At 32.0% G+C, this 24,613-nt stretch overlaps 1 protein-coding gene across 4 annotated transcripts; it reads left to right on the top strand.

Annotated features, from left to right (window-relative positions):
- The first annotated feature begins 1,046 nt into the window (after positions 1–1,046).
- LOC148630271 (eukaryotic translation initiation factor 2 subunit 1-like) lies at positions 1,047–18,050 on the top strand. 4 transcript variants are annotated; one of them, XM_088564547.1, is made up of 9 exons: positions 1,088–1,108; positions 6,370–6,467; positions 6,995–7,241; positions 9,751–9,830; positions 11,776–11,924; positions 13,295–13,401; positions 13,803–13,900; positions 15,326–15,469; positions 17,228–18,050. In XM_088564547.1, the coding sequence occupies exons 3-9, from the start codon at positions 7,004–7,006 to the stop codon at positions 17,366–17,368; spliced, it is 957 nt and encodes a 318-aa protein (XP_088420673.1). In that variant the 5' UTR covers positions 1,088–1,108; positions 6,370–6,467; positions 6,995–7,003; the 3' UTR covers positions 17,369–18,050. The 4 variants fall into 4 exon arrangements, with proteins under 4 accessions (XP_088420668.1, XP_088420689.1, XP_088420673.1 ...); XM_088564542.1 differs by lacking the exon at positions 6,370–6,467 and having other exon boundaries at positions 1,047–1,108; XM_088564563.1 differs by lacking the exon at positions 6,370–6,467 and having other exon boundaries at positions 1,057–1,132.
- The last annotated feature ends 6,563 nt before the right edge of the window (positions 18,051–24,613 follow it).

Genomic DNA, 24,613 nt, shown 5'->3' with positions numbered 1-24,613 from the left:
TATTTTAAACTCCACAGTTTTAGTTGTCCATGCTTATTTTATATTTTAGTTGTCCTCTTTGTTTTATTATGTTTTGTTTCTAATATATTATGCTTTATTTTCTGGTGTTACAGTGATCACTGATCAGCGAGGCATAGCCACCTGCTCACTGGCATTGTAAGATTAGAAAACTTTTGTTTCCACTCCTTTAGTTTGTGCATGCATGTTTTTTTTTTTATTTATTTGTAGTCGGTTAAAGAGCACTTCAGTGCTCGTGTTATTTTATTATTTGTACATATATGCCGACTTTAAATAAAATTTACTTTACTTTACTTTACTTTAGCCTCTGTAGCCTCTGTATAATGAGGCATGCACAAGCGCAGCAAAAACAAAAAGCCGGCCGTCTACTTTAACAGTATTAGCGACAGAAACTGTTTTGGGCTGTTCGAAAAAAAAAAACAGATCAGTTTATTCTATAGAAATGGATTTATGGATAAGGCATTTGGTATCTAAACCATTGCAGGGAATAGTCCGAATTTCTTCTGACCCTGCAACCCTCCTCTTTTTTATTTGGATATTAATATGTCGGGTTGGGTTCTGACCCCAACGCGACGTATCAATATCCAAATAAAAAAGAGGAGGGTTGCAGGGTCAGAGGAAATTCGGACTATGCAGGGAATTGCAAAAGAGCTAAATAGTAATATCATATACAAGAACTTATGTTTCCTTGTATCTTTATTGAATAATTTGATATTGAAAAAAAATTCTTGACGCTAATTCACTGTTTCCTGTCGCTAATTTATCTTCTTGTGGTTTTTTTTTTTTTAAACTTTCGGGCGCTTCTTGTCGCTTTTATAACCTCTTGTCGCTTTTTTTTTAAAAATAAATATTTGTGGAACGAAAATCATACTAACTACTCGAATTTTATCAACTACAATGAAATAATGTTAGTAGTGATATGATAAAATCACATTCACTATCAAAATAAATTGAAAATATTTTAAAGAAATTTTATTTTTAACGTATTTCGGATAAACACTTAAATTCGTTTCATTATTATAGAATTTTATTCACCTTGCATCAGACAGACACATGTGTCAAAAAAGCCTACTTCAGTAGACAAATACAAGTAAATTTGACCTTCTTATTGGCGGTTTGTTAATTGAGATTCCTTTTTAATGCTTATTAATCAAATTATTCCATGTAAATTCAATGCATTCAGCAGACATTAAGGCGATAAAAACGGTTTTTCTGCTTGCTAGTATGGGTACTGTCGTGAATATCATAAATTCATAATCTAGTATAACAAAAGAATATGTTAATGACTAAAGTACACGACATGAACAATAACTTTTCAATGAGCATATATAGGTAAAGTAAGAAATAGATTGATAGGACATATTTTGATCAAATTAACTGGTTTTCAATCAAAGAAAACAAATATACAATTACACCATATGGGGATTCTTTGATTCTTATCATATGTATTGTTGTTATGATCAGCTGAACAGCAAAGTCGAAAATGGTGTAGTTTTCATTTGCAAGAGTCATGTGACAAATCATGGTCAGAATGGCGATGTTTTTAGCAGCACGATTTCTGATGAAAACTCGCTTCGTGTGACCATTTCTATTACCATCGGTAAAAAATAAAATAAACGTTCAAATCTTTGATCATTTATCTACATATTTATCCTTTCAAAACAGTGAAATTAATCAGTAAGAATGATTCTGTCAGCTTTGAGGTCACCTACCCCTTTGTCAGAAATTTGCCACTTGCCGGCAAAAAATTAAGATATCTACACTTTCCGATTCTGAACAGCTTTGAAATTTCAACATGCTAAAGTATTCAAAATCTGAGACTACTTCACAGAGTTTGCAGTCATAATCTGGTTGAAATGCAATTCTGTCAGCTTTTTCTAAATTACGAATCGAGTAAGGGAAGTAACCCGGTATGGAAGTATTTGGAAGTTCCAATCATAGTTAGTTTCAACCCTTATATTCTATTAAAAATGTCTAAAAAATAATGTATCTAGGTTATAATAAAAAGAAGAAAACTTTTTGTCAAAACATTCTTCTTGCACTCATCTGTACCAGAATGACTTGTAAGCCAAAGTGGACAAAAAAATACATTTTTAATATTAACTTTTTATTTTCTAATATCAGAGAACTATGTCTTAGTATTAGCTTAAACCTGTATTTAAAAACAAGTTCATGGAATTAGAAATTCATTTTTATTACAATAAACTCATTTCCATATTAGATATTGATTCTTGAATATTATTATAACTAATTTTTTAATATTGAAAAAGATAGTTTTTTTTTTTTTGCATTGAGAATTCATATATTAAAATTTTAGTTTTTGACATTAGAAATTCATTTTTATATAAAACAAATCAATTTCTTATGGGAAATTAATTTTCTTATAATAAAATTCCTTTTTATATTTTCTAATATTGTTGTCAATTGAATTTGAAATTTTTTTAATATCAACATTGAATTTAAAAAAAAAAAAATTCTGTATAAAAATATAGTATTTTGTACACTTTGGCTCACTATACACAATAAAAATATTCTTGTAATGTAGAACCATCACCATGCAGTGCATATCTGTCTTGAATAACATGAAATACACTGTATATTGCTGATTGTTTTAAGTTTTATCCAATACTGGAATCTAGTGAAAAAAAAAATCAGTGTGAAGAATACAGCCACCAGTAAATAAATCCTCTATTATAATAACATAAACAAACATGTAAATTGAGATGCATGCATGCATACACCAAGACACACATACCACTGTGTTTATAACTAAAAAAATAAAAAGAACATATTTCCTGTCTTAAATGGATGGGACCAAGTGGACTGACAAGGAATTTCCCAAGTTTGTTCACAACATCTTAACACTGACTGTGGAAGGAGATTATCAAATAATTTTCTAAAATATGAAAAAAATTCTTTCTTTGAAATATCATAACTTGACAGATACAATACTCCAATGGCATGTGCATGTATTAATTATCTAGATTCTAAGGGGTTGAAAAAATTTTTCCAGATGATTAATTCTTTTGAAATTTTTTCATTGCTTTAAAATACAACAAAAAATGAACAAAGTGTTTTACAAAAAACAAGAATTTAAAATATACATTTGTTAATTGATATCTTGTGACTGATTTTACTAGTCAATACATATCACTATTAAATAAAGAATTGCTATATAAGTGGTTTACAATTTTATTATTTATTAACTTAATTATTCAACATATTAATTTGAAATGAAATATATTCTTACTTGTATTTCCATGTGCAGTTTCTAAGCAAATGAAAAAAATATAATTCCTATAAAAATGCTAAAGTTAACTGAGGAGAGAAAGTTTGAGGTATTGTTCCGGTTTGATAAATAAAAATACATGCACTGAAGTCTAACTTTAAGCAACCAAAAAAAATAGTACTACACAAAACAAATGTAAAATTATAACACAAAATTGACTAGCAGTCTGAAAAGTATTAATGTTCATGATGTTGACTTACCTGAAAGTCTTTCAAAATTGCAAATACAGTTGACAGCTAACATGGCTATGTCATGATAAATCTTTGTATGGTATTTTACAATAGATAAAAGAAGACAGTCCATAATGTTTCAATTGTGTGTATAATTTTGTCATGTTTTCTCAAACTGTCAAAGCAAAACAAAGTCAGAGGGATGGGAAAAAAGGGGGAGGGGCAAATAAGCAAATACTTCCAAAATCTACACAGGATAACCAAATTATAATGGAATGAATAATATGTAACTCATTTCCAACTCTAATTTTACCATACAAAGCCGGTTTGGAGGAATTAGAGAGCAAATACACGAGAAAAATAATCACAACATGCTTTTTGGGTAAACTCTGAAGCATTACAAATAAACATGGAGAGTGACCTTGAACATGGAATTCCCTTTCAGATCTTGAAGTTCATTGGTCAACCTGTTTAGAAAACCCTTTTTTTAATAGATATGACGTGTGAAATGCAATTCTGTCAGCTTTTCCATTGGCTCAAAATCAAAACAATGAAATCTTTTTCTTCGAGAGGGGGACTTTCTATACGTTCTTTTTCCTCATTGGTCCATCTGAAATGTTTTTGTTGCCGTCATTTAGCTGAAGAATTTATTTTCGTACATGATAATTTTTTGTTTACCTATTTTCTGATTGATTTTAATTAATTTGATGATTCTTTGAAGCAGGGGAAACGTAAAATTTTCCTGGGAAATTTATTGCCACCATCTTTAGAGTTATCTGCTCATGGGTCACTGCAAATGAGATCAAAGGATTTCGGGGTCACGTAGGCACTTTGCTGTTCGACTAGATATATAGTGGGTTAACCCCACTCATGTGGTCAAAATATTAAGCATCCTATAAAAATTGAAAACAACTGATGAGCATGTTTTTGTTTCAAATACATGTAGCCAGGAGGCTGGATATTCTTCTATTAAGAATAAAAAAAATATCATGATTGTAAATGCTGACCCACTGGAGAAAAGGGTGAAAGATAAGAGTCCTCAGACGCCATTCAATACTGTATTGTTTAACCTAGTTCTGGTGCAAAGCTGTAATTCTTGGTCATGTGTGCATTTAATTATCAGATTATCATCTTATTTAAGTTAGGAATGTCTCCTACATAACTGGTCATTAATTAGTTCTGTTAATTTTATTGTACATTAAAGGTTGAAAATTCTTTTTTAAAATATGAATCTAATTTTGAATGCATACAGAGTTTTAGGGTGTACAGTAAATCACAATGGCAAACTTATAAAAAGAATATTTTATCATATATGGAATAATGAGCTGATTTGAATACATTTCTGTTAGTAAACACGTCTTAACCTGACCTGGATGACATACTATTCACAGGCATAGGCCCCTGTTTTTCCTTAAAAAGAAACAAATTTGTGAATGCACCAGAAACAGGTTAAACCTTTATAAGACATTGTCTAGGAAGTGAGTGATTCTATTGCATTTAAAATTGCACATATTAATATGAGGAAGTCATTAGCCTTAAGTGTGAACAAAGTCTGATGTATAAACTACTAGATTCCATTTTCTGATGGAAATAGCTGCAGACCTGGGATAATTTAAAATGTAATTGTAATTAGCTGTATTTAATTACAATGTTTGAAGTAATTCAATGTAATGAGTACTTCTGTGTTTTTTTAAATTACATGAAAAAAAATTGTAATCAAAAGTAATGTATTACTTTCTATATTTTGCATGTAATTACTAATTGCATTTCAATTACATGCAATTACTTTGTGTCGGGTTCTTTGAAGATGGTACTTGGTCTCTCGTTATCGGTGCAAATTCATCAGTAGACAAGTACTTCTAATCTTTTAGTTATCATTATATCATTTTGTTTAAAAAATTCCTCCATATGAGGGTAAGCGAGAAATTGAACTACACAATTATTATTGACTCAAAGTTATTTTCCGACTGAAAATTTCTTTATTATGGAATTCTATTTACAACTGCCTAACTCCCAACCCTTTCAAAATTAGGCTAGCAATGAGTAATATGTACCCCATTGTCTTCCACATCTGTTGGATGATGCTTTACATTGCTGAGAAGGTGTGATGTTCTTTATCTGACAAGACATTTTAAAATGTTGTATTTCATTTATTACTAACTTATTATGTAGCAAAAGTAATTGTAATTTAATTAATTACTTTACAAAATTTACTTTCTGAAATTGTAACTGTAATTTAATTGAAGAATTTAGCATGTAATTAATTACTATTGCATGTAATTGACCCTAGGTTTGAATGGTTGGTTAAATCAGGTTTTATAGTGCACTAAACCCCCTGCTTCTGGATTAGGGTTAATTATTTCTTGTATAATGCAATGCGAACAGGCAGCATAAATTGCACCCGGTCAAAATTAGTAAATGTATAATTGGTAGTCAAAGTGGTGCAGAAGATACAAGAATTGTTTCATTTACAAATGGCTGAAATTTTTAAGTTATAAGTGATTTTTTGGTTGATATCATACAAATTTTAATTTTTTATTACTAATTTCAGACAAGTTATAATAATAGAAACTGAAAATACAAATTACAGTTTGTACAAACTTTTCATACAAATTATTATGTGTACAATATACAGTGTTCTAGGATTTTTTGGTCAACTGGACTTACCATGGGCATGTGGCCTTCAAAAATGACTTACCCAGACTTTAAATGAACTTACACACATTGAAAGTAACATTTCAAAGACAAAATATGTGTCATATGATTTGGTAATGTGCAATCATTTCTAAGAAGCAAAGAATGTGATGTATTTTTACTGTCTGATTCTTATAATTGAATACACTTAGATAACAAGGTAATAACCATTTTTATTCTTCATTTATTTATTATCAGGCTCAAATTCAACATGTTTTCATGGCTGAGATGTACTTGTATGGGAACTTTTACATGTTTATGGCTTTTTACCCTTTAGTCACCTTTCTCGGACTCAGGTACTCCTTCTCCCCTCAATACATTTCATATTTATTGGCAAACAAATATATAATGATGAAAGAAACTATCCATCTCACTTGTTCAAAATTACAAATTTTGAAATCTGGATTTTTTTATTAATTATTATTATTAAATTTTTGTTTTCGCATCACGATCGTGTTTGACTTCAATGGAAGAAAAAAGATCTAATTACAAGTGCTGATAGGATCATGATGAATAAAAAAGCAAAACAAAACAATCACATTTTCTAAAGAACAAAACTTAAATTCTGCTGAAATAAATTCAGAAATTATTGCCACAGGTTGGGAAAGTAAGGACTCGTTTTCAACATACCCAAACTTTAAAACCGACTTCCCCACAGGTAACCCAGGGCTCCCAAAGAACTTTACCGACTTGAAAACTCACTTACCACGGGTAATGGGTATTGGGAATCCTAGAACACTTGATCAACTTATACACAACATACAACTATGCATAGTATGATACAGTGTTACATGTACGTTTTAAAATCTTATTATCTTTTTAGAAAACCAAAATGGTGTTAACATGTAGATTTTATGGTAATAGATATCCTGAAGTTGAGGATGTAGTTATGGTGAATGTTAGGTCTATAGCAGAAATGGGAGCGTATGTTCACCTTCTGGAGTATAATAACATTGAAGGAATGATCTTGTTAAGTGAACTTTCTCGAAGACGTATTCGTTCTATTAATAAATTGATTCGAGTTGGAAGAAGTGAATGTGTGGTAGTCATCAGAGTTGATAAAGACAAAGGTACATATACTTAATGTAGTGATTGATAAAGTAAACACAGATAATACATTACAGTTACTGTCAAAGATGTTAAATAAACTGTTTGAGTTTAAAATGCTCAGCAGCTTTTATCAATACAAAATGAAAAAAATGAAGTATTTCATCAAAAACAGTGTTCATTCCAGACCAAGCTTTTGTGACATTGGTAAGGATATCTTGCGTATAGCACACAAAATGTACTGTTTGTGGGCCCTGTGGGTGCACATTATTCTGAAGGTCGGTCTCTGAATTTCCAGGGTTTTTTTTGGTTTCTTTTCTGGATACGCTTACTTTATTTAAAGCACCAGTGGCCTTGGCCATTTCGTAGTAAACAGGAGAAACAAAAATTAAAACTTGTTTGGGTTAAAACGACATAAGGTAACCAGCGTGGGAAACCAATTTTTTTCACAAGTTGTCATACTGGCTAGTGGAATATTGATCTTGTAAGCCAAATAGAAATTCAACAAGCCAAATTTTTTTTTGTTTTTTTGTCTGTACTATCATCTGTTTTCTCTTGGATTTGACTATCTTCAGCCTTTCTTTTTCTGTCTTCAACTATCATTTCATTTGTTTCTAAATTTATCAAAATCTTTTCCATTTTCACATATTCCCTCCCGTTGAAGTTTTTCAAGTACTTAAAGTACTCCATTTCTGAACTCATATTTTAAAAATAAAATTATATTTCAACAGATTCATCATTATGAAACAAGAAAATGTTTATCATTTGCTTCTTATTCAAATTTATTTTGACAGTAAACAACTAATTTGCAAGGTAACATTTCATAAATTACCAAGATAATTTCGTATGACTACTAATATGAGATCAGGACTGTCGCGTAAGTTTTGGCACATCCCGTTTACTGGAAATTAAAATGGCAGATTGTAAACAATGCTTTACAAGTCAATAAAATTGTGCAAAATTTACTTGACTTATTCAAGCTGAAAGTCTTAATATGTAGGGAACATATTTTTAATGTATGATGTTAAGGAATGTTTAACTAAATAAGCTGTTGGTTGGTTAACTTTCCTTGGAACTCGCCAATCAAATGACGATTGCCAAATTGATGAGTGTAAGCTAATGAGAACTTGCCAAATTACACATCTACTCGTATTTGGCGAGTGATGGTTTCCCACACTGGGTAACTGCAGGCAGTGCCTCAGGGGACATGATCATTTCCCTGACTGCTGATGGCACCCAATAAGTTATAGATGAGCCTGCTGACTCAATACAAATGGACAAGGTTGGCCAACCTGAATCATTTTGAGTAATGTTCATGGGCCTGGCTGGGATGTGATCCTGATAAGAGCAGAAAGATATTAAGTGGAGCTGCAACATCAAAATGAATGACAATTTGAATCATCAAAATACCATAATAAATAAACAACATCTATTCGTATTTTTTTTCATTTGAGGTGTATACTTCTCACCTAAAAATGAAACTATAAAATGTATATGAACCTGAGGTTAACTTATTTGTTGGCTGAATCTCTCCTGTAATATAAAAATGACTCCATATCATACTGCCATATGGGCCCCCATTTTCTGACTCCCAGTTTTACTGTCAAAGGGACCACTGGTTGCCGTTATTTTCTGGAATGAACAGTGAAAAGGTAAACTAATTCCAAAACATATTGCTTATATTTTTACCACTGCAATTTTGTTTAACACATTGTTCCTAGTATATGATGGAGGCCCATATAGGTTTTGGAGGTTTTTATTACATCTCTTTGGAAATAAGGGCAAAAATACAGTGCTTAATCTAGAAATTTTTCACAGGGGGTCATCATGAAAAAATGATGCTCTGAAATTGAAACAACCAGCAGTTAAGTTGTTGCTATTGATTTGCACAGGGATCCCCACAATAATTGTCTTCCTGCAGCACCTTTTTAACTTGGCAATTGAAAGCCATCAAAGTTTTAATTTTCAACAACTGGTGACTATCAAATTTTTTGAAATATGAATTCATATTTAGATAGTCACCAACTATCGATGAAAACTTGTAGCGGTGATGGCTGTGCCATTGACAAAACTCGCCGACTTGTATGATTGACAAAACCGTACAGATTTCAGTTATACTGTCAATACTTCCTTCCGGGTTCTTTTCAATATTTGTGGCATTCATTTTTTTTTAGATTCCACATAAAAATCCCTGCTTGTATTTTTCAATCAGATTTGAAATATATCTTATGGTTTTCAAGTTACTGGTACATGTATATGGTACATATATGTAAAGGTGTTTGATGAGCATCCTCAAAGCCAATCTAGTTGTTGTGTCCTTGGTGAATTGTCCCTATGTTAAAGTGTGTCAAAAATTAATTACTTGGCCCAATTTAACACAGTTTAACTAGTTTTGGTCTTATCATGCTGCCCTATTTTAGAACAATTCTGTTACCAAACCAACTATAACAGCTTTTAGTTTGACATAGAATATACTCATGGTTTCAACTGGCAATACATATATGTAAATAGAGGAATTCATCATTATTACAGGATATATTGATTTGTCCAAGAGAAGAGTTTCCCCTGAAGAAGTATGTAAATGTGAAGAGAAATTTGCAAAGGCAAAAGCAGTAAGTAGTCGAGATGAGGTTGTTAGCTGATTGAGACCAAATTCAAAAGCAATAAGTAGTCGACCAAATTCAGAAGCAGTAAGTAGTTAAGATGTGTTCATAGTTATCTCACTAAGACCAAATTCAAAAGCAGTAAGTAGTTAAGATATGTTAAGTGATTCAGCTAGCACTCGTCGTTTTCACCATTTACGAAAAGATTTCCTAAATGACGAAAATGTTTTAGATTGTTTTCGTCACTTAAAATTTCAAAAGTATATAAAAAAATCCATTCAAAAAGTATTTAAGATAAATTTTCGTCACCTTAAATAAAAATGTTGTTAAAAACTGTCAATTGAAAGTTACATAATTTCACCTGGCCATACGCTCAGACAAGTTTATGACCCCAAGCTTGGTAATTACCTGGTCAACCAGGTGTGAAATACGTTTTGTTGTTGTTAACCTGGCATCTCTGATATGTGCATTGTTAATAATCATTTAAAATAACAATAATTTATCGATTGTTTGATCATTAGGACCAACCACAAAAGATATCCCAGGTTTCTCACTCAACTTCAGCCAGTCTTTTTTGACCGCTGAAAAAAGCTTTGAGTTGACTGGAGACATTTCTGCTTTTAAGTACATTTAAAATATAACTTATATATATCCTTATTTTGAAAACAAACCCTTCACAAACCTTGCAACATATATATAGCTATCTATTTTTAGAAATTTAAATTCACACAAAAACAATGTCTCTGATGTGCGACTGATCATCTCATGGATTTCAGTTAATTTTAATGCAATAGCGGACAGTTAGGAAGTATTAATCAACAATAAATTTTTATTTGAAATTACAATTCTCTTTTCTTCTTGAAATGAAATCCTAATGATTACGAACATCTTCAATTCTACTCATGATCTGGGGTCAAAGGTCACTAAAAAAATTAGTATCCAGCAGTAAGATATCACACAGCAACCGCTTACAGAGTGCAACATTCTACAGTTGGCTATGCCAATATTGCCAACCTCCTTTCTATCTGTCTAGTTTCTACATTATCTTCTGGTGACTGAGAGGGGATTTAGTAGGTACTATCTGATCGAGACCTATCTTAGAAACAGGCTCAAGGTTTCATCAAACAATTCTCTTCTAAAGATCTGTCTCCATCCTTCTGATTTGAGGAGTTTTAGGTTGAAGAGGGCTTTTGAGGTGTGGGGTTTGGCAAAGGACAGGAGGATTTTCTCTTGTTAGTTGAGTGTCAGGTCATATCATAATAGTAGCTTTTGTCAAATAGTAGCTATTTTTAGACTGAATGCATCAAAGCTTTGTCATGATGTAAAAAAATTTTCTATTTTACTATTTTTCTGATAGTAACCATTTTATTTTATTAAGTAACACACGTTTTCTTATAGAAAATAATAGTTATTTTGTTGTAACATTTATTGTATTTATTGTTATGCCTGTGTCTGTAAACTTAAAATGAATATATTAAGAGTGTTTATGTCTTTAGTTTATGAAACTACTGACTATTTACCAAATTCTGCTGCCCATAATATGTCATTCGTGCTCTATGCAAAAGTGACTAAAGCCCTCAAAATCCTGATATGTTCATAGTTATCTTACTAAGACCAAATTCAAAAGCAGTAAGTAGTTATGTTTATAGTTATCTCATGAAAGGCAAAAGCAATAAGTAGTCTAGATTTGTTCATAGTTATCTTACGAAGACCAAATTCAAAAGCAGTAAGTAGTCAAAATGTGTCCATTATGGTCTGTCATCTGTTATAAGGACCAACTCCTTATAAACTCCAGAGTAGATTTTTATCAAACTTGTGAAATGATTAATGGATAATCCACATTGCTTGCTACCAGAGGCTATTTAAGCTGCTGGATGGTCTTAAAAACTGTATAGTTTATTAATGAAAATATGATGTTACTCTCTACTTCACAATGTGAATGTTATTTTTTCAGGTGAATAGCATCTTAAGACATGTTGGAGAATTGATGAAGTACTCCAGTAGTGAACAGCTTGAAGAGCTGTATAAAAAGACTGCTTGGTTTTTTGATGAGAAATATAAGAAACCTGGTGCAGCTTATGAAGCATTTAAACATGCTGTTAGGTAAGTCACATCAGTTATGTAGGTCCTTGTCCCTGGATTACATTCCTTTGATTTTGCACTAGAATCTTGGTTCCCTTCATTTTTCTTTACAAATCAAGTAATAAATGTATGAAAATTCTCTGAGTCACTTCAATTCATTGGTATATGCAATGGTGCTGCATATGTACCATTAATTTAATTATATAATCTATTAACCTCTCACAGGTAAATCACAGTCACAGGTGGCTGCACATCGTCTAATATTGATGCACACCTGTCAATTGATTTCCAATTTACAATTAAGAGACAGGTAGAAAGGATGTTTATACACTATTAAAACCATGCAGACTGTAATTTATGAGGGTTGACAAATTTTTTATGCCTGATATGGGAAAATTGTCATTGGTCATTTGCAAAATTTGTCAGTCAGTGACCAGCATTTTTGACCATTTCCGGATCCTTGGTATATTGGTATGGTGCTGTCATCGTCCATGATGTCATTTGTTGTCATAGTGGTCAGTAGACACTTGATTTTCGTACAGTAACTCGAGAATTAGTTTGTTGAACTTTATAAAATTTAATAACAAGGTGAAACACCACAAAAGGAAAGTTGGTATTGATTTTTGGGTTATAGCTCTAACTTTTAGAATAAGGGTCCAAAAAGGGACCTAAAACAAGCATTTAATAGAATTTAACTACATAACTCCAGTAAAGGCTTTATAGGAATGTCTATGATATTGTTGCCAATATTCTAGACCACAGTGGTCAGATTTGGGTAGTTAAGACTTGAACTTCAGAAATAAGGGGTTAAAAAGGGGGCCATTTACATGCATTTTCCTGATACATGTACTAATAACTACTATTACGTATTTTTGGTCCTATTTCAAATTTTTTTTATTGGATACCTTATGAAAATCAGTTCCTGTGTTTTTCAATCAGATTTCAGATACCTCTAAAAAAAGGCTCTTGCAGTTTTTAAGTTATAAGGGATCAGAGGGGCCACACCCCAAAAAATCAACTTTTATATTTTTGGTCCAATTGAATTTCAATTCTTGTGCAATATTATGTCCAAACCAGTTTTTGTGAATTGTAAGTTCCTTTGCTTAAGTGTATCAAAAACCAATTTTTGTCCACATTTGCCCCAACTGTTCAGAGTTCTACTATGTGGTCGTATCATGCTGTGCTCTGCAAAGCATTTTATTTCATTTGACTACTGGAAACACTATCTCTAATCAAAACTATTACCTGCTATCTATTTGTGACTTTCTATGACTATAATTCATACATTATGTATTTCTCTGCAGTAGTAAGTACATTTTGTGCATGACTATGGGTAGCTGTTTTAAATCAATCGCAAATGTTGTTATAATGTGAATGTTTTGTTATTTCAGTAATCCAGAAATTTTAGATGAATGTGATATTGATGAAAAAACAAAAGAAGTTTTAATAGATAACATCAAAAGAAGGTTGACACCTCAGGCTGTTAAAATCAGGGCAGGTAAAGTATTAGGCGTAAAGAACAAAAGATAAATACACCTTGTAATATTATTTTATGTTAGATTAGTAATCTGTGTGTTAAAGTTGGACTTTCAAGTCTTACTCATCTCTTTAATTTCATGATCCTACATGCAGTGATTGAATGGAACTCCCATGGTCTTAAGTTAGATAAAGATTGTTCCATTTTGAGGTCCTCTGGGTTCATCTACTAAAACAAAATAAGAAAAGAACAAAAAGATGGATGAACTATTAGAATAAACAAATTCATGAAATGTTAATAATTTACAGTCTGTGCGCTTATACCATAACAAACTAAACAATAAAAGTCTGTCGTAAAAATAAATAACACTAATAGTAAAGTGACATATAAAAAGACCAGATTGAGCTGTTATTTTTTTTCAGACATTGAGGTGGCTTGTACAAATTATGAAGGCGTTGATGCAGTGAAGAGAGCTTTGAAGAAAGGACTGGCTTTGTCAACAGAAAATATGCCTATCAAGGTATATCATTTTTTTTTAGAATGCATGGATATGTAGATTATAACTAGAAGCATTTGATAGCCAGGTTTCATGTTTATTAATCATTCCAAATTGTACAGCTGTACTTGAACAAAGTGTACAGCAATACTTGAAAATCTAATGTGTCAGACTTCTTTTCGTATGAAATGATGTATTCCATATCTTCTGTTATTTGTTTAGTGTCATCGACCAATTTGATCACTAGACTATTAAAATATGAGTAAAACTGAATCTTATAAAGCAATATGGATCTGTTGTTTTTAAAAATACATTGTAGATATATTGGGTCCTCAGATCCATATTACTTTCCAAATATAGAAATATCAGGTCTGTGTCAGGTCAGGAGCCAGTTTCATACTTGTTTAATGCATATATATGGACCTTTTAAAGTAATACCAACCTCAGGTGGTGTACTTTTTTACCAGTGTCCATCATTCCACCATTCTGTAACACTTTTTTTCGTAACAAAACTCGCAGCTTCTGTAAATCACAGGCTGATGAAATTATATATATTAAAAGCTTAATATTGGTATACTGTATTGAGGGAAGCTTTTTGTACTCATATAATATCTACTTCCTGTTTGACAAAAACATTCAATTTTTTTCTGATACAGTGGAAATTTTCCACACAGTTTTCTCTGCTATTAATTATAGGTTGCTGATATATTGTACTAAGCTTCCTATAGGGATGTTGTATTGTGCGATTCATTTTTGTACTATTATGACATGTACTTTCTGTTTGTTGAAAAAAAACTTGAAGTTTCCTTATACAAAGTTTTTGTCACATTTTTCCTGGCTAGTATTAATCACAGGTTCTTGGTAGCATCATATGGGTATACTGTCAATACACAACAACAGGTTAAATAGTTTGTGTTGTGGGATGGGTTTTTGTACGCATATTACATGTACTTCCCGTTTTCCAAAAAAAAAAACTTGAATTTTTCTTATAAAGTGGTAATGTACAAGATGTTTGTCACCTTTTTCTCGGCTACTATTAATCACAGGTTACACCTTCCTGTAGGTCAGGGGATACATTTTCATACTCATATGACATCTACTTCCTGTTCGTCCAAAAACATTCATTTATATCATGTTGGAAAACAGGAGTATCACTACTGAGCAGTGACTCACAAATTTCTTGTTTTATTTCTGACATCAGATATTCATAAAATTATGAAATGAATTCCAGGTGAACAATTCAGGCCTTCTAGGGCCTCTAGTTTACCATGTGTCAATTTTATGCTTATGACTTTTTTGTGAAATTGACTACAGGCCCCTGTATTGTAGTCCTAAAAAACAATTTGCAGGTCATTTTCTTGATTCTGCCATGTTTAAGATGAATTTGATAGCTCCAGCTTATTTCTATATGTAATGACCTTAGCTGCATCTTAGTTACATTTGTTTTAGATAAACTTGATAGCCCCGCCGCTGTATGTAATGACTACAGCTACACTGGAAAGAACAGAAGGTATGGCTTTACTAAATAAAGCTATAGCTACCATAAAAGAAGACATTGAAGAAGCTGGAGGGATCTTCAATATACAACAACAGGTTAGATTTAATGTAATGTTGGTAGATAGGGTTTTACTGTCAATACACAACAACTGGTTAGATTTAGTGTGATGTTGGTGGATAGGGTTTTACTGTCAATACACAACAACAGGTTAGATTTAGTGTGAAGTTGGTAGCTAGGGTTTTACTGTCAATACACAACAGGTTAGATTTAGTGTGAAGTTGGTGGATAGGGTTTACTGTCAATACACAACAACAGGTTAGATTTAGTGTGAAGTTGGTGGATAGGGTTTACTGTCAATACACAACAACAGGTTAGATTTAGTGTGAAGTTGGTGGATAGGGTTTACTGTCAATACACAACAACAGGTTAGATTTAGTGTGAAGTTGGTAGCTAGGGTTTTACTGTCAATACACAACAGGTTAGATTTAGTGTGAAGTTGGTGGATAGGGTTTACTGTCAATACACAACAACAGGTTAGATTTAGTGTGAATTTGGTGGATAGGGTTTACTGTCAATACACAACAACAGGTTAGATTTAGTGTGAAGTTGATGGATAGGGTTTACTGTCAATACACAACAGGTTAGATTTAGTGTAAAGTTGGTGGATAGGGTTTTACTGTCAATACACAACAGGTTAGATTTAGTGTGATGTTTATGTATAGGGTTTACTGTCAATACACAACAACAGGTTAGATTTAGTGTGAAGTTGATGGATAGGGTTCACTGTCAATACACAACAGGGTAGATTTAGTGTAAAGTTGGTGGATAGGGTTTTACTGTCAATACGCAACAGGTTAGATTTAGTGTGATGTTTATGTATAGGGTTTACTGTCAATACACAACAACAGGTTAGATTTAGTGTGAAGTTGATGGATAGGGTTTACTGTCAATACACAACAGGTTAGATTTAGTGTAAAGTTGGTGGATAGGGTTTTACTGTCAATACACAACAGGTTAGATTTAGTGTGATGTTTATGTATAGGGTTTACTGTCAATACACAACAACAGGTTAGATTTAGTGTGAAGTTGATGGATAGGGTTCACTGTCAATACACAGCAGGTTAGATTTAGTGTAAAGTTGGTGGATAGGGTTTTACTGTCAATACACAACAGGTTAGATTTAGTGTGATGTTTATGTATAGGGTTTACTGTCAATACGCAACAACAGGTTAGATTTAGTGTGAAGTTGGTGGATAGGGTTTACTGTCAATACACAACAGGTTAGATTTAGTGTGAAGTTGGTGGATAGGGTTTACTGTCAATACACAACAACAGGTTAGATTTAGTGTGAAGTTGGTGGATAGGGTTTACTGTCAATACACAACAGGTTAGATTTAGTGTGAAGTTGGTGGATAGGGTTTACTGTCAATACACAACAACAGGTTAGATTTAGTGTGAAGTTGGTGGATAGGGTTTACTGTCAATACACAACAGGTTAGATTTAGTGTGAAGTTGGTGGATAGGGTTTTACTGTCAATACACAACAATATCTGTATCTTTATTCTGTATCTTTCTGTGTCAATAATAGTGAAAGTATAGTAGGTCAACTACCAATCAGTCACACTAAGGAGTACATATTTTGTGTAATCTGTAACTGAAAGTATTAAACCATTATTATTTGAACTTTGATTAGTGCTTATACACATTTTGAAGATACTTCTCCTGTTATGGACACATTTTGCTCTACATTTTTAGTATGTTAATGCCAGTAAGACTGTTACAAATAACTCTTTAATTTTGTGTTTTGATATTACAAAACAGATTTAGTTTTAAACTTAAATTTCTATTTTCAGCCAAGATTTGTATCAGATACTGATGAAATAGAATTGGCCAAACAGATGCAGAAACTTGAGGAGGAAAACCGAGAAATAAGTGGTGATGAAGATTCAGAAGGTGATCAAGAAGGATCTGAAGAAGATGGAGATGTTGAATAAACTTGTGTCATCATAATCTAACTGGACTTATTGTTATTGTGCTAGTAGGCACAAGTTATATACATGTGAAACTTTGTTTTTCTCATTTGTGTAATTATTGAGAAATGAATTCTCTATTTATAACACCTCATGTTAATTAGTGCTTTATCAAGTTTGACTAAGTAAAATGATTTTAATTTTGTGATAAGAGCAACAGTACTGTGTAATAAATTGTAGATACATGACAAACAGAGACTGAATATTAGGTTTTTGTCTTTAAATTGCTCTTTAATAAACTTGAAATACATTTAAAAAAAGTAAACTGAAATTAAGAACTATGCTTTCTTCTTTGTTTTTCCAATTTTGTACAGAGCATGAACATTATAACATCAAAGTCAATTATGTACATTAAATCATGAATTAGGTATCTATATCTTTTTTCATCCCCTGAAATAATAGTCTTATAAACATTAGCTTTGTTCTTGTTTTGATGTTTTTCAATGTTTTGGTTATTGTCACATAGAAAAGGTTCATATGAGCTATTTTCATCTCTTTGTGTCAGTCAGTTCATGGTTTGTCCTCATCATCATTTGTCTTATCTTTTTAACTTGCATATTACTTAGGTATTCTGAGAAAACCAGTGTAGAGTCTTGATCTGAATAAATACAAGAATTATCTTCCCAATAAAAATCTCAAAAATTCATCATATGTATATATATTGCTTAAGTTACTATCATGTAATTGAGGATTCAGATCTGTTGAACTTCCTTAATTAACTGTGTCACCAATGGTGAAAGAAGGTCAAGTAGCCCACAACTCCTGTTTGTCCATTCGTCTATCGCACTTAGAGGGTAACTACTTTGTGTAATCTCTAAAAAATATCAAACCAATATTATTTATACTTTGCTCAGTGTTATTATACATATTGGAAATGTGAACTTCCTATTATGGAGAAATTTGATCAAATTTTGGGTTTTTTTTTTTTGGCTGTTTTAGCATGTTGAATGTAGCCTTTTTTGTTACTTTACCTACTTTATGAAATCTGTAATTCAAAAAAGTATTTAACCTATATAATTATTGGAACTTTGCACTATGCTTATTTACATATTGAAGATTTTCACCACCTATTATGGAACAATTTGATTGTTTTATCACGTTGAACCATTTTTCAGCAGTATATGCTATCATTAGTAAATTACTTTAGGGTAAGGACATTAATAATCCACTCTGTAGTTTTTTTTTAACTTGTTTTAAATAGTATTTATTATGCAACTGCAAACAAAACTTGTGGAGGTATAATAGTATTATGCTGTAGTTGTGAGCATTGTTGGCATAAGTCTCAGTTAAATTTCATTTATTTATGATAACTTGAGTAAAACTTAATGAATCATTGTTCCTAGGGACAAAATGGAGGGCCCTATAGTTTTCAGAGGTTTTTGCCCCTTTGAAGATAAGGGGCTAAAAGGGAGAAAATAGGTATTGTAATTAGAAATGATATAGTTTTTTGTTAATCCTTTTTTGGTGATTCTGTTGTCAATGTGTTCCTTTTGAAATTCCGCTTTTTACTGGTTGGACTTATTTTTAACTGTTTTGGAGTTATAAGGGTACAAAACTCAGCCATGCTCCAAAAAACCTAGTTAGCTTACCTGTCCATAGGCCATGTGAGAAATTGCCATCTCTTGGTGTCCATCGTCATCTTCGTTTAATTTCTTCAAACATCTTCTACTCTGAAACTATTGAATAGATTTGGATGAAATTTTAGAAGATTGTTCCTTAGAGTATCCTGCACAAAATTACTGTTTGGATTTTTGATCGGTTAAAAAACAAGGCTGCCCTGACTAAATATAGAACATAGGGTTCAGATTGCAGCTTTTTGCATTTATCTCCCAAACCTTTGGTTTAACCAAATTCTGACTGGGGTATAAGTATTCAACATGATGAGATGTATCTGTGGTCAATCTGTTGACCCATGTTAGAGTTATTGCCCTTTTTGGACGTTTTTTGCTGTTTTAGTTGTTATTACTTTGAAAAAATCTTCTCCTCAGAAACTACTGTACAGAATTCAATGAAAGTTGGCGTTTTTGTATCCTAAACAAAATGTCTATTTGGATTTTTCATTGCTTAAAAAACTTGGCTGCCATTACTATAAATAGAACATAGGGGTCAGACATTAGTTTTTTGCATACATCTCCAAAACCATTAGGTTTAGCCAATATTTTTCAATTGCTGAAATGATCTTATTATAAGGCCTACAAAAGTCTCCCTGGATCAAAGTTGTCAGACAACTCTATTTAAGAGTTTTTGCCCCTGAGAGGAGAACAATGACATTTTAGTTTTACAGTTTTCAGCCAATATCTTGAAAACTATGATAGAATGAAACTTTCAATTACCGAAATAATTCTTATTATAAGGCCTACAGAAGTCTCCAGGGATCAAAGTTGTCAGACGACTTCATGTAAGAGTTATTGCCCTTGAATGGCAAAACATTATGTCTTTTGCAGTTTTCAGTCAATATTTTGAAAACTTTAATAGATAGAATGAAACTTTCAGTTGATGAAATGATCGTTATGATAAGTCCTACCAAATTCTTAATGGAGTCAAAATTGTCGGACAACTCCTTGTTAGAGTTAATGCCCTTGAAAGGCTAAAATTTAACCAGTTGAGCGATTCAGGCTTCTTGGAGCCTCTTGTTTTTAGAGAACCACAAAAAATTGTAGTTGTATAATGCAATGATGTCAGTGTCATTGTTGTTTTGTGGCCAGGGTTGTTTATTTTTTTACTTCTGTGCAATAACTGGAGTGGACTAAATGTCATGAAATTTAGGAAGCTTGCTTTTTAAAATTGAGTTACTGCCCCTACTATTCTGCAAAAAAGGGGCCTGAAGGGGTAAAAGAGGTGTTTGTTTTAAAATTAATATAGACGGTTTACTTTTTGTTCAATTTTAATAGATCTTTTTTTTAATTTGTTATAAAATTCTGTTTAAATAGCATTTAGCATTGTCAGTGTATGGGGAGGGCACACCCTAAAAATAAACATTTTTGTTTCTCATTGGATTATGAAATTTTATTTATTAAATTTCTCTTGATAACCTGTCTTAATCAGATTTCAGATATCTCATATGATTTTTGAGTTATAAGGTGCTAAAGGGGCCATGCCCCAAAAAAATCTACTGTTTTTTAGGTGCAATTATAAAAAAAAATATTTGATAAGGATGAAATAAAAATCCTTTACACGAGCTTTAAGAAGTATGCTTAGCAATTTACTCTTTATTTATTGTTTTTATACAACTGCAAAAACAAATGTGGTAGTAGAATATGATGGTGCCGTCGTCGTCATCGTTTGGGGACACTTTTTTCTGTGTGATAACTTAAGTTGTGGTTGACCAATTGTTCTAAAATTTTGATATGATTTTACTTACCACTAAAGGAAGATTCCTATTTGATTTGGAGTTTGTGACCCCTACGATTCTAGAAAAAGGTGCAAAAAGGGTAAAAAAAAGTGTTTATTTGAAACCCATGTGTAATGTTGTTTTTTTTTTTTTTTTAGTTTTTTTTTTAAAGTTTTCAAGTTGTAAGGGGTCAAAACTAATATTGTGTCCACATTTGTCCCAACTATTCGAGGTTTGACCACTACCGTTGTATCATGCTGCACTTAACAAAGCTTTTTATTGATTCATGAAGGCACCCTAAAGCAGAACTTTGTCCTTGAATTTCAAAATATTGTGCAATATTGTATCCAAATGAGTTGTCCATAATGAACTGGAAGTCCCTATAATTAAGTTTGTCAAAAACTAATATTGTGTCCACACTTACCCCAAGTGAACATAGTTCAACTGTTTGTAGTTGAATTATGCTGTGGTTGGCAAAGCTTTATTTTTATTTTTGTGGTTGTATCATTGGAATCTCTTTATATTGACAATACCTATGTACAGACAAATATATGATAGTGACACATGCTCAGAAAATATGCTTGGTTAATAGCAGTATGATGAAGAAACCAATCAAAATGAAATAATGACTAAAACTGTTGAATATAATGAATTAATTTTGGTTTGCAATTTACTGTAAGTAATTTTCTATACTGTGTTTTAATAGCTTGCCAAAACCAAAGGACATTTCTCTGCATTTCTTATTGTCCCATCTTCTGTCCTTTAAGACCATTTTGCATTTTAAATTCTGTTCAACTTTTTGAAAACAACTGAACTTATTGTAACCAAACTTTGGAGGGATAATGTATGGATAAGCATGTACAGACTACTTATGGTTCTGTTATGTAAGCATCTCATTACCCAATTTCAGATAAACGTTTCAGTAACTACATCCCCCAATATTCTGAAGATTGAAGTAGTTCTTTCATGTTTTAATTCTTGTTTGAGACTTTTGACTATTTTGGACCCCTAATGGAACAAATATTGATCTTAATATTAACTGAGAGACCTGAGACACACCTTACCTTTTAGGAGTTATTGCCCTTGAAATATCCATTTTAATGTGTCAGTGACCAACATCTTTAGACTAGATGTTAGATTATCTCCCGAAGGTTGAATTGGACAATAATTACATAGCTTCATGCACATCTAAATATCGAGCCTTACCTTCCAATAAAATTAATTAAAATATCTTAGGTAGGAGAAGTTATACTTATGACATTTCAACATGTAAAACCTTTTATGGTGTATTTTCTCCATTTGCAGGCACTGTATGATAATTATATTCCTTCATGTACAAATTATCTCTAGGGTTCCAGTAGAACATTTATAAGTTTTAATGAAGTTGGACTCGTGTGGTAAAACACTCAAGCTGAATCATTTCTCTTTAGAGGTACATGTATTTGATAACTATTACATTTTTATGCAGCCTTTTTTTGGTTGTATAATGGTATTACCCAGTTTTTGCCCCATCCCTTTGGAAAAAAAGGGGTTAAAGGGGGAAAACAGGTGTTATTATTAGAATTGATAGAAAAAGCGTATTGTTGATTCAATTTTTATAATTCTTGTGTCAATTTGTTCCTTTTGAAATTCAGTTTTGAAAAAAATGTACAGGGTAGGCTTTTCTTAAACTGTTATGGAGATTTTAGATTCCTTTTACCGTTTTTGAGTTATAAAAAGTTGCAAAATGGCCACACCCCTAAAAAATCGACTTTTTATCTTTTGTTCAATTTTGAAAACTTTTAATTCAATTTCAAATTTTGTGCTATATTGTGTTCAAACCAGTGGTTGTAAGTCCCTATGCTTAAGTTTGTCAAAATCTAATTGTATTCACACTTGCCCCAACTGTTCATGGTTTGACCACTGCAGTCATATCATGCAGCGCTCAGCGATGCTCTTATATAATATGTCTACACCAGTATGATTCCAAATTTCTTAAAATATGTTGAAAAGATAAGATGTTACACTTACAAGGCATGTTGACAGATGAACCAATTGATGAATGGATAGAAAAACAAGGTAATTCCTATATACAACTGATATACAAAATATTGAATCTAGAGCTGCCTGTTGGGGGTCCATTATTTGTTTAATAAAATAATTGTTTTGTATAAAGAACATTTTATTATTTGAAAGTTTCTGTCAATTATGGTTTTCAAGATATTGGCTAGAAACTGCAAATAAACCCATCATTTTTCACCTTTAATGGTCAACATTTTCAACTTCAACCCAATGAAGACTTCTGTAGAACTTATCATAGTGATCATTTCATCAATTTTAAGTTTCTATTATGGATTACAAATATTGGTCAACTAGAAAGAGAGATGCTCCTACACTATACAATTAAGCATGCAATTTTCATAAAAACGCAAATGTCTGTCTTAGAACTTGTCTGGAGGGCATGAATGATACCTTTATCAAAAATAGGGAAGCTAATAGGCCAAGACAAAATGCCATGTAACCCAACAGAAATTGAAATTGAAAGTTTACTTTTCTTGAATTTTTTTCATTTTATGAAAATAAAAAACCTCTGACCCTGCACAACCCCATTAAGTACATAAAAATCATTTAAAATTTCAACCAGTACTCAAAAACTGTAGGAGATGGCAAGACAAACCATGAACCACCTATTACCCCAACATATGTCCTTTGAAATTTTGAAAATTCTAAGTCTACTATCTCTAATTATGGCGAATTGTACAACAAAAAAAAAAATAAGAATCTTTGACCCTTTACACCTCCATCAGCATCAGGTGGATAAACATCCAACAAAATTTCAAAGCAGCAGCTGAAAAACGGTGAGTGGAGATAGCAAGACAAACCATGTGCCCATTATCACCTCTATGAAATATTGAAATTTCTGGATTCAACTAAATGTATCTCAAATTTTTATGTGACATTTTATGAGCAACTTGGCAGTTGTTTCTAGTAAAGCAGAGAATGTGTACTCTACCAGTGCACCTGGTCCATGATCCCAGTTTTTAGTGGAATTCAGGTTGCTCATTTACTTGTATTTCTTTGTACATATTATTTTGGTTATTTCATGTTCTTTGTTTTCCCTGTCTTCATCCTTGGAATATATTCCTTTAATTATCACTTGAATCTGGGTTCCTTTGATTATTCTTCAACAATATTTTGAGAAATCAAGATCCTTTAACTCTTTCTGTGATGAAGGGCCGATTTACACATACCGTTCAGTGCCAGAGGGCTGATTTTCGGCCGATGTTCTTATAGCTATGTTACCAACGATGTCAACAATAGAGAATTGTGTTGTCGAACTCCCGATATTGAAAAGCGCACTTGTCACTTCCAATTTTCATCAGTTTTATATAAAATGGAATTTAAAAAAAAACATAAAATAACTAGGGATTTATATTTCAAAAACTGTGACAGTGGTTTTTCAGTTTTTAAGATATATATATTTTTTTTTAATTTGTCTGATACATGTACATTAAGTTTTTTTACGTAGTACTAAAAAAAAAACACACACAACCTTACCAACATGTTACTTATCTAGAACCTATATCGGTTGTTTAATATCGAATTTTGCCACCTTTGAGGGTATATATTGTATCATTACTGAACTGCCCCCGGGTTCCTATTTCGTTGATGCTTAGGGGTTGACTTGGCTTGTAATATTGTTTAGATTTTGCATTAAACGAATCAATGAAGCATTGAAATTTTTCTGTCCGAGAATACTGTAGGTCATTACGGTTAGGAATCGTATCATTGTTAATTAGATGAAAAAAAAATTAAAAAATTAATTAGAACCGGTTCCTAGAAATCATGTCCCTGAACCACTTTGTTGATTCACTAGCACATTTTGTATTCCAGTATTC

This window comes from Perna viridis, chromosome 1 (genome assembly GCF_037379345.1).
Source record: "Perna viridis isolate PV_CMFRI_1.1 ecotype Kerala chromosome 1, ASM3737934v1, whole genome shotgun sequence".
Taxonomy (NCBI): domain Eukaryota; kingdom Metazoa; phylum Mollusca; class Bivalvia; order Mytilida; family Mytilidae; genus Perna; species Perna viridis.
The sequence above is the reverse complement of the archived record's forward strand: the minus strand, read 5'-3'. Positions and strand labels throughout refer to the sequence as shown.

Coding starts and splice junctions, on each gene's coding strand:
- LOC148630271 (XM_088564542.1), top strand. CDS start 7,004: ATGGTGTTAACATGTAGATTTTATGGTAATAGATATCCTGAAGTTGAG. Junction 7,242..9,750: donor CAGAGTTGATAAAGACAAAG/GTACATATACTT, acceptor TCATTATTACAG/GATATATTGATTTGTCCAAG. Junction 13,402..13,802: donor GGCTGTTAAAATCAGGGCAG/GTAAAGTATTAG, acceptor ATTTTTTTTCAG/ACATTGAGGTGGCTTGTACA.